General features: G+C 34.2%; 1 protein-coding gene across 1 annotated transcript in view; it reads right to left on the minus strand.

Moving 5' to 3' along the window:
- The window catches only part of ZCWPW2 (zinc finger CW-type and PWWP domain containing 2), a 135,652-nt gene that overhangs the window by 21,409 nt on the left and 99,471 nt on the right, over positions 1 to 14,772 (minus strand). The window contains exon 5 of the mRNA XM_034993411.1: positions 14,387 to 14,433. Coding sequence (XP_034849302.1) covers positions 14,387 to 14,433 — 47 coding nt within the window. The remainder of the gene's footprint in view (positions 1 to 14,386; positions 14,434 to 14,772) is intronic.

Here is a 14,772-nt window from a genome sequence, read left to right on the forward strand (position 1 = left end):
TGACTATGTGCATTGTCAATGAGCAGTAATATTTTGAAAGGAATCATTTTTTTCTGAGCAGTAGGTCTCAACAGTGGGCTTAAAATATTCAGTAAAACATGTTGTAAAAAGAGGTACTGTCATCCAGGTTTTGTTGTTCTATTTATAGAGCATAGGCAGAATAGATAATTTAGCAAAATTCTTAAAGGACCCTAGGATTTTTGGACTGGTTTCAACTTAAAGTCACCAAGTGCATTAGCCTCTAACGAGAGTCAACCTACCCTGTGAAGCTTTGAAGCCAGGCATTGACTTCTCCTCTCCAGCTATGAAAGTCCTAGATGGCGTCTTCCTCCAAAATAAGGCTATTTCATCTACAGTGAAAAACAGTTGTTTAATGGAGCCACATTCATAAATTATGTTAGCTAGATCTTCTGGATAACTTGCTTTGGCTTCTACATCAACACTTAACTGCTTTACCTTACACTTTTATAAAGACAGCTTCTTTCCTTCAACCTTATGAACCAATCTCTGCTAGCTTCAAGTTTTTCTTCTACAGCTCCCTCTCCTCTCTCAGCCTTCACAGAATTGAACACACATTTCTCTTCTATCCCCCAAGCTCCTCCCACTCCCACTGCCCATCTTATGAGAATGACAAGGAGATCAATCTGGCTAAAGTCAGATCCATGGACTGAAAGTCAAAGCAAAGAAAGGGTTAAGCAAATACATAAGTCCAAAAGCAAACTTTTTTTTTTAACTTAAATATATATTTAGTTAGAATGACTAACTGGAATATCTTTAAATAGAGCAGGGGTGCCTGGCTGGCTCAGTTGGAAGAGCATGTGACTCTTGATCTTGGGGTTATGAGTTCAAGCCTCAAGTTGGGTGTAGAGATTACTTAAGAACAGAATCTTTAAAAAAAAAAAAAATTACTTCCCTGGAAGTCTGTTTCACAACACTGTCTTGTAGTGGTGCAGTTTCCCAGTTTCCCTCCATGTTTTGAGCACAGGGTAATTGAAATTAGTATGAAAATAACTTTCTATGTTATTTCCATTGATGATTTAAAGGGATAAATGAATAATTTATATATATATATTAACATATATTTCTATGTATTTTAAAAATGCAAATGCACAAAATAGTGCAATTGCATTTTAAAATTTAGATTTGGGGTGATGAAAATATTTTCTATTTTGATCAGGGATGGTAGTTACATGAGTGTATACATTTAAGAAAAACTCATGAAACTCTACACTTAAGATCTTCCACAGTGTTTAAATTTTACCTCAATAAAAAAAATTAAGAAAAAGGTAAGTCAAATGAAAGAAAACTATAGTAACTAACAGTATAGAAAAATAGCAAAATGGTGATAGAATACCTGAATGATCCAAGTTTGGGGAACACTGGCCAATGGAAAGGTGAATGATGCCCACAGAGTAGAATCCAAAAGGAAACTAAGTAAGTTTTGAATTCTGCCTGTGACTCTTCCCAAGGGGTTCCTCTGCTTACTATTCTTTTCAGAGATTTCTCTCTGCCTGGGGCTAGAAGCCAGCAGTAGGGATCTATTTTAATATTTATCTCTGGGGAAGGATGCATATAAAGCTAGTGAATCAAGTGAATTTCAGTACATGAATTCCATATTAATAGCAAGCTAATTAATTAACACAAATATCTAGACATCTAGTCATAAAATGTAAGCAACTTATCCTGCAACAGGGCTAATGAAAATTTCCTGATTATGAAGAATTTTTGCAATAATTTTGGGGAAAAATATTTTTTCATCAGAAAATATAATAGCCTAATTTCCTCATACATAAATGTATAAATCAAGACAGTTATCATTAATTTTGTAACTCAAAGTGTTACAAGTTAAACTCTTGGCAGTAATAAAAGCAAAGTGTTAGGAAAAAAGATACCCATACATACACACATAATTTCTGTATATAAGCCAAAAAAATGAGAAAACATAATGACAAAGAGATCCTTTTCCAATTAGTAACAGTATTTGAGATAGTCTTAATTAGAAATATGTAAAATTCTACATTAAAAAAACTAAAGAGAAATGAATAGAGAGGTTGTGTTTCTACATGGGTGTATTTAATATTATAAACTTATAAAACACATAGATTTTCTACAATACCAATCATCATCTCAACAGAATTTTTCTTGGGACTTCACTATATAATTCTAAAGTTCATTTGTATGTAGTTAAAATGATTTAAATTGTGCCTTTATTGGGGTTTCCAGAGGAAAGGAAAGGTAGGGTAGGGTGAACAGTTCAGGATTGGCTAGTTTGAATAATTCTGGAGGGCTCTGGCCTATAGGAATGGTCTCCAGTTGCCTGGTACTCAATTCTGGGATGATTTAGGGCAATGGAAATAGTGGCTTGGTATTTCAGAGTTTGGTAAGAAGTCAGTTGAGGTTGATAAGGGTTTGGGACTGGTTGATTTGCATATGAAAGATGTACCCCTTGCTACCTGTAAGGGGAAGACCTTCCCCAGCCAGAAAGGTTTTTTAAAATGTCAAAATATCATAATATACAGAAAATACATATATACATTATACATATATACACACACACATATACATATGCAAAGACACAATACAATTTGAAAAAGTAAAGATAAGAACTATGAAAACAATTTTAAAAAATTATACAAATGAAGGATCACAAATCCACACATTAAAGAAAAGATAAACAATAACTAAGGCAATTTGAAATTTGTTTTAAGACCAGATAGATGAATAGATACAGAAGTAGGTGTTTTGACACATCAAATGTCATATGTTACATGATGAAGATGGCATATTATGTATTATAAAGAAGGTAAAAAACAGTAAAGAAGGGAAACATTACTTGCTAGTCAATAAATGGTATTGGAATAGCTGGCAGTGTAGGGAGGACAAATGTCTTTTTCCTCTACCCTTCTATGTTCTCAGTGGAGGTCCCGGTAACAAAAACAGATTAACAAGAGAAAAGCATACAGATTTAGGGGCACCTGGGTGAGTCAGTTGAGTATCCAACTCTTGATTTCAGCTCAGGTTATGATCTCAGGGTCCTGGGATCAACCCCCAACTTGGGCTCCATACTTAGTGGGGGGTTTGCTTGAGGATTCTCTCTCCTTCTCCCTTAGCCCCTCCCCCCCGCTCACACACACTCTCTCTCTCAAATAAGTAAATAAATCTTTTAAAAAAGCAAACAACAACAAGCATACAGATTTATTTAATGTAAGTTTTATGTGACATGGCAGCCTTCATTAAGGACATGAACACCCAAAGAAGCAGTTAAACCTGAGTTTTTAAGCTAGGTTTGAAGAGTAGAAGGTCATGGGAAAATGTGACAGGACATGAAAGGGAAGGAGCTAAGTGTAGGAAACTGTGGAAATGGCAAGGCTTACTCCCTCAGATTCTTCTCAGGCTCCCTCTACCTTCAGAGATAAGAATGCTTCTTTCCTCCCATTGTAAGGATGACATCTTACATGAGGCTCTTATACCCTGCTCCAGGGAAAGTCAGAAAATTCTTCCTGAACCTGCCATATCACAAATTCCTTCAGCTTGAAAAATTCAATATACCAAGATGCCATGTTTGGGGTAGTATGTCCTGAATCCCATCTTAGCAAGTTGCATAAAATTTTTATACCCTATCCTTGTATCTCATATAAAAATAAATCTATATTCCCATAATAATAGCTAACATTTGTGAAATGTTTTCTATGTTCTAAGCCCTGTGTTATGTGCTTTACACAAATTGTCAGAGCAATCTTTACACAAATTGTCAGAGTCTTTGCAATACTTCCATTCTTCCCACGTAACAGGAGATTGAGAGCTTACAGAGTTAAGTAGCTAACTTAAGATCACCCTGCTAGTAGGTGACAGAGCCAGGATTCATGCCTCGACAGTCTACCTCTAGATGTTCTTCTTCTTACTCACTCCACTGCATTATTATCTATGAAGAAGTCTATGCTAAGTAATAAGTAAAAAATCTCAGAAATGTAGATGTGACCACATGCAAATATTTAACCTCCATATTTCCAGGAAAAAAATAATGGAAAAGCAAGCAATATGCTGGGAAAAGCATATACTGAAATGATGACAAAAAATTAATATTTTCATGACTAGCATATAAAATGTTCATATAAATTTGCAAGCAAATATTAAGAACTCAGACATAGACAATTTATTACCTCAAGTCAAAGAAATGCAAATTAAAACAACAAAGTATGATGTACACTGGTGACAACATCTTTATATGACAACACCTGTCGATGACTGTGGCATTTGCATGCACCGCTGCTAAGAGTGAACAACCCGATGTGTTCCTATAGCTGTCCCAGGGATCCTTCTACCAGGAGTTGTCAGAAGGAAACCAAACATGTGGTGGGAAAGGAAGCAATATTCATGGAGATTTTCATCAAAGTGTGACCAACAGCAATAGAAGAAAGATTAAATGAATCACAACATATTTTGTTTTAATGAAAGGGCAGTCTTTCAAAGCATGTCACAAAAGCTCTAAAACCCTAAAAGAAAAAAAAGTTTTACTATGTAAGTACAACAAAAGAACTACAAAAAAGGAAAACTGAGAAAATGTTTGCAGCATATTAACAAAGTATTAACAATCAATAACTAAAGAGAGCACCTACAATTTAATAAAAAAAAAAAAAATGAGAGAGAGAAGCCAGCCTATGGAAGAAACAGACAAGAGTATAAACAGGCAGTTTTCAGAAGAAATACAATGTCCAATAAATACATTAATAAATGCTCAACCTCGGGGTGCCTGGGTGGCTCAGTCAGTTAAACGTCTGCCTTCAGCTCAGGTCCTGATCCTGTGGTCTTGGGAGGGCGCCCTGCTTCTCCCTTTCCTGCTGCTGCCCCTGCTTGTGCATGCTCTCTCTCTCTCATATAAATAAATAAATAAATAAATAAATAAATAAATAAATAAATAAAATCTTAAAAAAAAAGTGCTTAACCTCTTTAAAATAAAAAAAATAGATAACAGCAAATGAAAATAACAATATTATTGTTATTTTGCATCTCCTTTTAAATATTGGCAAATATGTAAAGATTGGTGATACCTAAAGCTGGCAAGACAGTAGGAAAAGCACTGGTGGGAGTACTCAGATGTAACTGTTTTGAAGAGAATTTGACAATACTTGACTAGAATTTTTAACTTTTATTTTGAAATAATTTTAGATTTACAGAAAGTTGCATATATAGCTCAAAAGAGTTCCCATATATCCTTCACCCAGCCTCCCCTAATGTTAACATTACACATAATCATAGTACAATTGTCAAAATAGAAATTAACATCGCTACAAAACCATTAACTGAATAAAGACCTAATTCAAATTTCATCAGTTTTCCCATTGATGTTCTTCTTCTGTTTCAGGACTCAAACTAGGATCTCACATTACATTTGGTTGTTATGCTTCCATAGTTCCCTCAATATGTAACAATTTTTCAGTCTTTCCTTATATATAACCAGATTTTAAACACACACACTTTACCCCAGCAATTTCACTTATAGGAATTATTCTGCTGAAATTTGTGCACAAATGTACAAAAATGCACAAAGATGCTTATTTTCAGATTTTGAAATAGTGAAATGTTAGAGGTGGGGCAGCAAGAGGGAAGAAAATGACTTGAACTTTCCATTTTACATACTTCTGTAACCCTTGGTATTTTTCCACTAGCATATATTATATAAATTTATAATAAAAATAAAACAAATTATAAAGAAAAAAGACTGGTAATGGCTAGTGTTGGCAAGTTAAGGCAGTCTAGACATTCCCTTACACTAGTAACGGGACTGTAAGTGGTACAATAATGTAGGGGGATTTTTTTTGGATGGGAGATGTTTAGCAATTTAGCAAAATTTAGAATGTGCCTACTCTTTGACTCAGCAAGTCCTCTTCTAGCAATTTTTAGTGTAGAAATATTTACAGAAACATTTAAAGAGATTTGTGTACAATGATGTTGCTGCATTTTTATTTATAATTTTGCTAATCCAGAATCAACCTAAATATCCAGGAGAGTGTTCAATAAATGAAGAAACTTCTATAAAAAGATATGCTATGCAAATGGGTTAGATCTGGTAGATCTCTGACTCGAGAAGATGTCCATAATATATTATTGAATGAAAAAGGTAAGGTTTAATTCATTCCATTTATGTTAACAAAGTATATATACTTTATACATATAAATATTATATTTTATTTACTCATAAAAATTTATTTGCACATATAACACATATACTTATACATGCATAAAGTATATAAAATTATTAACAGTGGTTTTTTTTCAGAACTGAAATTATAGTTGGGAAAGAATTTATATCTGCTCTTTTTTGTTTTCTCATAATGCTACTTCACTAATTAAAAAAACTCTTAAAATAAGAACCATAAAACATGAAAAAGATTGTGACATAATACTTAAATGAAAACATTAACAGCACATTACTCAATGATTAAAACTATGCAAATAAACATGTATATAGAAATAACTGTAAAGAAATGCATAAAATTAATTAAAAATTTTAATTGAGGGGATGGATTGTGGATGATTTAAAAAATTCTGTCCTCCAAATATAATGTTATTATATTACTTTGAAAAAATTAAATGATTAAAATGTGGGACTTACTTTTAAAAACAGAATTTTACTTTTTTCTAATAGAACTATGATGCTATTGTAAGTCTGAAAATTTAAAATGATTCTTAAGTCCTTCCTATTTCTTAGAAATTAGAAAAGGAGAAATTAGAAAAGTACTAGGCTTTATTAAACAAGCACCTACTAAAATACAGTAAACTCTATGCTATTATAATGGCTTTTCATGTTACCTTTATAACAGTCACATAAGGTAATTATTATGGTTCCCAAATCAGAGATTAATCCAATGAGGCTCAAAGACGTTAACTTGCCAAAGGTCACAGAACTAGCCCTTGAAGGCAGATCTGGCTCATTCGTAAGTTTCTATTCTTTCCACCACAATATGCTGTTTCCTGAATATTTGTTTTTATATTCAAACATCTTTCAGAATCTGTAACAGGCAACACCATCAGCTACTCCACCCATTTCCTGATACACTACTATTTTTATTCTTTCATTTCTTTATTTCTAGGGCCAACTGATCCAGATATTCACTCTGGTCTGCACAAGTCCTTTGACATTCTGAAATTACTTACTGAGCTGTTATAAATATTTCATGGAATATTAGAGCAGAAAGGGACTTAGAGACAATCTAGACCTTCCCCTTCTTTTTTTTCAAGTGGGACTCAGAGATTAGTAAGGCTTACTCTAATTCTCTTTCATTCAGACTGCTCCACTGGGCAGAGTGGTGGTCAGGTGAAAAGGTGTGTGTGCCTAATACTATTCCCCTCTATCTGAACGGGTAGCCACATGCGGCTGAAGAGCTCAAAGAAGGAACCTATGGGAATGGCAGAGGTGTTTAGATAGAGCTCTCCTACTTGACCCAAGAAGCACGTTCCTAGTAGGCACTTAGCAATGGTATTCAAGGTGGCAACATTCTTACATCTTGGTTCAAAGAGGAGGCAGCCCCTGCCAGTGCAGCTCAGCACAGGCCAACACAGAACTCGGACAACTTATTCCTCAAGGTCCTCTCATGGTTCAAGGGAGGCAGGTGACACTGTGGTTACCTTTGATCTATCAAGCCCATTTGGGGAATTTATCCTATAAAAATAACGGCATCAGTATTTAAAGATATACGTACAAGGAAGTTTATGAAAGCACTGCATGTAGCAGTTTTCAAACCATACCCGTGACTTGAAAACTCCCACACGTTGATTGACTAACTGTGATGTATCTGCTATGGTAGGCTCTGCAGAAGGTTAAAAACAGATCTGTATCTGTTAGCCTTACATAGTTAAATCTGTAGAATAACATATAATCAGATCTCGTTGTTGTAAAAACAAGACAATCACAAAACACTTATACACAATACATATACACATTTGTTTACATAAATATAAATAAATAGACTGTTAAGATTTGCAACCCAGGATAAGGAGCTGTACAGCCAACTACCTTACTTTTTTATCATTCCTCTCTGTATTGAATTTTTGGCAGTGGTGAACATCCCTATACCTATTTTCTTCATTCACAAACCAAAGACAACCCTGACTCTCTCACATAATTGTTGTTGATTCAAATGAAGTAACATAGGTGTATGTCTAGCCTTAGCAGGCACTTAATACATATTATTATTATTTTTTATTGTTATTATTACCTTTTGCTTTCACACCAACAGCTTCTTCTTGTCCACATACAGAGTTTTATATAAAACAGTTCCATCTTTAAAAAATACTATCTTCAGGGGAGCCTGGGGGGCTCAGTCAGTTAAGCTTCTGACTCTTGGTTTCAGCTCAGGTCATGATGTCAGGGTCATGAGACTGAGCCCCACATCAGGCTCTGAGCTCAGCACAGAGTCTGCTCAGGATTCTCTCTCTCCCTCTCCCTCTGCCCCTCTGCCTGCTCACACACTCTCTCTCTCTCTCTAAAATAAATAAAATCTTTAAAATAAATAAGTAAATAAATAAAATCTTAAAAAACATAGTATCTTCAATATCCATAGATCCAAAATGTATAGAAAAATAAAAACTGCTTTATTAGGTGAAATTAACACTCAAACTCTAATACAATTAGCCTGTTAATACTTTAATAAAAACTAAGGAAAACTAATATTAAATAAAAGTACCTAAGGGGGCGCCTGGGTGGCTCAGTTGGTTAAGCGACTGCCTTCGGCTCAGGTCATGATCCTGGAGTCCCAGGATCGAGTCCCGCATCGGGCTCCCTGCTCAGCAGGGAGTCTGCTTCTCCCTCTGACCCTCCCCCCTCTCATGTACTCACTCTCTCTCATTCTCTCTCTCTCAAATAAATAAATAAAATCTTAAAAAAAAAAAAAAAAGTACCTAAGGAGCACTGTGTGGCTACCGTGAATTCCTTGACTTCTCTAACTATAAATGATCTCCTTTGTAAGGTGATGATGACAATGTCTGCTATGCCTTCTTCCCAAGGGTCTGAAGTGAAAGACAATGTTTATGGAAATGCTTTTCAATCTGAAAGTGCTATATTGATGAAGAGTTGTTTTAAAGCTAGGATTGTGCCTGTTCATAAGGATGAAGTTCACGATTATTTAAGAGTCAAATATACAAAGTGATTCAGATATTTAAAAAGATACTAAAAAGTGATTTGGTATCTCAAAGATCGTAAAGGGATTTAAAAAGCAAAGAAGTGTTAAAAGAAGCTTTGGTATTATGGACCATCAGAACTGCAATCCTACTCTGGCTGTGCCTATCTTGTTAGTCACCCTATACCCCTGGGAGCAGCTTCTTTGTAAGAACAATTATGGTAATACCTATTTCCCACTGGTATTGTAGGGGTCAAATGAGGCAATCTATCTTAGTGTTTCTCAGCTCTATCAGACCTAGCCACTCCCTTTTATAAGAAGCATTTTGAAACTTACCATTCTCTATTCTTAAATGAAAGTCTTATACCACTAACTGTAACCCCAATATGTAGACTGGTCCAGATAGAAGCTGTATTCTCCTCCTTCCCTTTGCCACTGGGTGTGGCCATATTACTAAATTTTGCCAATGGGATGTCAGAGAAATGACATATGCAGCTTCAAGTTCATGTTTTCTTGTTCACCTAATTGTTTGCACTCCTCTTCCACTTTACCTCTTTTCATGGGCCAGAATGTAGATGTGATAATGCAATCACCTTTTGACCATATTGATTAGGACCAATCTGGGGGTTGGCATAACAATAAAACAGAAAAAACTTGGGAGTCTAAATGATCTTGTGGGGCAAAGCCTCTTCCAACCCTGGATCATTGGCCCACATTTGGTCAGGTATACAATAAAGAGACAGATAAACTTCTGTCTTGTAGGACTCCCTGTAATTTGGAGTCTCCTTGTTACAGCAATTGTAGCCTGTAACATAATTAATATATCTGACTACATGAATAATTTCAAAATACTATAACTGTAATATAAAAGAGAAATAAAATATATTTATAATAAAATAAAAATGCATTTCTATATGTGTATGCTGGAGAAAACTACATTTGAAGACATAATCAGTAAGATAAATGCCAGTCATCCTTATCATGAATAAATAAGTTTGGATAAAGTCAATCTGTACTGGTCTATAGAAAAATGTAGCAACAGAAGTAGTGGTGGTCATAAGAACAGAAACTACTTTTTTTTTTTTTTTACTTATAACTTTATTGTGGACATACTTCACTCATTCTTTTTTAAAAAATATTTTATTTATTTATTTAAGAGAGAGAATGAGAGAGAGCATGAGTGGGGGAGGAGGGGCATAGGGAGAGGGAAAAGCAGACTCCCTGCTGAGCAGGGAGCCCAATGCAGTGCTCTATCCCAGGACCTTGGGATCATGACCTGAGCTGAAGGCAGGCACTTAACCAACTGAGCCACCCAGGTGCCCCATACTTCATTCATTCTTTTATTATTCTTATTAATTTACATATTTGACTTCTAGACTGTAGGAAAGTATCTGCATTTCCTTTTTTTATTTATTTAAGTTTTAGGTAGTTAACATACAGTGCAATATTGGTTTCAGGAGTAGAATTCAGTGATTCATCACTTACATACAACACCCAGGACTCATCATAACAAGTGCCCTCCTAATACCCTTCACCCATCTAGCCCATCCAGCACCCACCTCCCTCCATCAACCCTCGGTTTGTTTTCTATCATTAAGAGTCTTCTATTGCTTGATTCCCTCTCTCCTTTTTTTCTTTTCCCCTTCCCATATGTTTATCTGTTTTCTTTCTTAAATGCCACATATGAGTGAGATCATTCTGAAATACGGTTTTTTGTCTAACATGTTATACTACAGTATTATTGGAGTATAAACATATTCCAATATATATATATATACACAATAATATAACATATATGCATGCCACATCTTCTTCATTCATTCATCAGTTGATGGACATTTGGACTCCTCCATAGTTTGGCTATTGTTGATAATGCTGCCATAAACATCAGGGTGCATGTGTTCCTTTGAATCTATATTTTTGTATCATTTGGGTAAATACCTAGCAGTGCAATTGCTGGATGGTAGGGTAGTTTTATTTTTAACATTTTGAGGAATCACCATACTGTTATCTAGAGTGGTTCCACCAGTTTGCATTCCCAACAAGAGAATAAACAACAGGTGTTGGCAAGGATGTGAAATTACTTTTAAGTTAAGTAGTAACAGATCAGACATTTTATATAATGAAAGAAAAGAAACTAATCTTCATTGAAAGAGAGATAATATTCCAAAATAAATTATAGATTGCCCAAGCATAGAAAATGAGAAGTATTATATTCTCCCAAATGAGTTTGGCAAAATAATTCCCTATAGGGGAAATAATTCTCTGTGTGCTATGACATGAGATGACCTAGTAACCAGATATCACAGAAATCCCACAACACATCAGGGTCACATTCAGTCTCTAGTACTTGAAAATAATTTGACCATAACTTTTAATACGTGAGGAAGAATGTCTTTTTTTTTTAAGATTTTATTTAATTATTTAGAGAGAGACAGGAAAGAGAGAGTGCAAGTGGGAAGAGGGGCAGAGGGAGAGAGAGAGAATCTCAAGCAGATTCCATGTTGAGTGCGGAGGCTGACACGGGGCTCAACCTCACCACCCTAAGATCATGACTTGAGCTGAAATCAAGAGTTGGACACCCAATCAACTGAGCCACCCAGGTGCCCCAAGGAAGACTATCTTGATAATCTTGATAATAAATTACAAAAAGAAGCAATTTATTACATAAGATGTAATAAATAATTTTAAGGTAGACTTTGGGGACAGTATCAAAGTAAGATTGGAAAACAACAGACTATCTAAAAATAATTTCAATCTGTAGTATTTGTAACAGATTTCTTAGCATTATTCTAAAGTGTTACAAATATATAAAGGGTAGCAATACTATGAAATCTTTCTAATGCTTATTTTTTGAAATTCAAAGAGATCAATACATTTATCTGTCAATTTAGTAATATTTGATTTTAAGACTGTTAAAAGGCATCTCAGATTTCTTGTTTCAGATTTGTAAATGTTTTCCATGGTATCTCAGTAATTGCACTTCTACTCTTTACAGCTAAATATGTAGTTAAATATGTTCCAATATGTTGAATAGAAAATAAGTAAATTATTCAATAATTTCGAGAACAGTGTGTTTATTCCATTTCAGTTTCCTGCTCTATAATAAGGCTTCTAAATTCCTTGGCTTTTTGTCTAACATGTTATACTTCAGTATTATTTTGTATTAAATCACTACACAATTAACAGTTGACCCTTGAACAACACAGGTTTGAACTGCACAGATCCACTTACACACAGATTTTTTACAGTACAGTATTGTATATGTATATTCTCTTCCTTATGATTTTAACATTTCTTTTTCTTTAGCTTACTTTATTGTAAGAATACAGTATATAATACATATAACATACAAAATATGTGTTAATTGTTTATGTTTTTATTACGGCTTTCAGTTGACAATAGGTTATTAGTAGTTAAGTTGTCGGGGAGTCAAATGTTATACATGGGCTTTTGACTGCAGCAGTCAGTGCTCCAACCCTGTGTTGTTCAAGGGTCAACTGTATATTTATAGTTTGTTGAGTCTAGCAGCACATTCAAAAGTCATGCCAAATGCATGACTTTTTGTGATACAGTTTGTTCCATGCATTGCAAGATAGCTAGTTTCCTTACCTTTGCTCAACAAAAAGCCCTGTATTTCCCCAAACCCCTGTAGCCCAAGACACTTCTACAAATTCCTAACACATTCCAAGACACATAGGGAAGTGTCTCTCAAATTATCTGTGTTAAAGGATCAGTTCTTCCCCCAGTATGCCCAAGATCTATACTTCTATACAATTAAAAATAAGTTACTAGGAAAAAAGTGAAATAGAAAATAAATACAAAATATAAGTTCCATTTTATCATTACACTCAACAGACAAAAATGACTCTGTTGAATTACTATACAAGTTTCTAAATGGTTCCTGTCATTTTTTGCTCTTATCTCATTGCAGACCAATAATAAATAGTTCACAGATTAGCTCTGGTCCACGGACCACACTTTAAATAGCACTGTCCTAGAGACAGTAGTACCATATCCATTGAGAATCACTGGTAAAAATAAAACAATATATAGAAATGTTAGTTATTATCTTTATCTTTTTTGATTCTAAATGTCCTTTAGCAGAGACTAAAATAAACAATTCCACCCACATTAACAATCGTGCACTAGCCCACACGTTCCTGTCTAAATGGTCAGACATACACATAAGTACTATTTCCTTTCCTTTTAAGAGGCAACCTTGTCTTCTATGATATGGAATTCCTCTCTGCAAAGGTGCAACAACATTATTTAGCCAGTGAAAAGTACAGATTACTTTTACGAGTCAAAAAGCAAAAGGGTAAAACAAAATCAGATTTTAAAAGGACTCATGATAAAAATAAATAAATAATACAAAAATAAAAGGACTCATGATATATACATAATCAGAATACAAAAATGATGCTTACCTTGTTGCCTGTCCATCTGTAGGTTTGTGACCAACATTTTTTCTGTTCTGCCAGGTTACATTCAACCTTCCCTGGGCCCACCCTGCACCAACCCCACCATTCAACACAGGAAATACTAGAGGGATAGGCTCTCCTTTCAATCACAATTCTTTTTCTTATGACATCAATATATTATTTGTCTAAAAGAATTTAATTTAAGCATTGGGTCTTTCTCTTTTTAAGTACTGTCCTGTTAAGAATACTGTCACTTGAGGAGAATGTCAAGATTCATCCTATCCCAATCATAGTTTTGACAATAAATAGTTAAACATCTCCCTGCATACAATACACAGAATGACGTGTTAAATTTTTAAAATTCTTTTAAAATGCTATTGACTTTACAAATTTTATTTAAAAAAATCTAGGTTTAGATTGATATAAATGGCTGATCTTATTCTCAACTTCAAGGTAAAGTCCATATTAAGCTGTGGATTTTAATTATTTAAATTTTCCACGAGATTGCACACATTCCAATAACATGGTACACAAAAAATATTTTAGTATATGAGAGTTTTGTACGTGAAATACAATGTAAATAAAAGCAATTGCTAACTTGTTAACTTTAAATTTTTCTACTGTTCTAATTTCTAATAATTCTATAACACTGATATAAGTAGTCATAAATACTAAATTTCTAGTGTCAACCTGAGAACGGAAACACATACTCAACCAACATTTAGAAGAAAAAACTCATTATATGTCATTTTGCTTTTAAATATTAATTCAATTTTCTTTTAAAAATAGCTTTAATCAAATGGAATTTGAAGTCTGCATATTTTATATAATGAAACATGATCTTACCCTTTTCTTGGCTACCACAGCAACTTTGCCATCTGCCTTGGATTTATCTGTAAGATAATGAAGTATGGCTGTTTCAAAAAAATGCCTACACTCCTGTTTAAATAAGTGCAACGTTATACAATTAGAATTTTCTACTTTTCTCATACTGTAATATGTGTTTTTAATGGTTCTTTGATCAAAATGCTAACAAACTCAACTTCCCAGAGTAGAACAAAATAATCCAAAGTAATAGTATTAGGGATTCATATACTTATTTGACAAACCTCCTCCCTTAAATCTAATTAGGTAGATGTTCTCGAGTTAGAATCTAGAGTATCTTATTCTAGGTTCTGGTAAGCTTATGTACTCTCAAGTATATGGGATCTGGAATGAAATCCCAGCGATCT

Source organism: Mirounga leonina, unplaced genomic scaffold, assembly GCF_011800145.1.
Source record: "Mirounga leonina isolate KUSES-001 unplaced genomic scaffold, KU_Mleo_1.0 Mir_115, whole genome shotgun sequence".
NCBI classification, from domain to species: Eukaryota; Metazoa; Chordata; class Mammalia; order Carnivora; family Phocidae; genus Mirounga; species Mirounga leonina.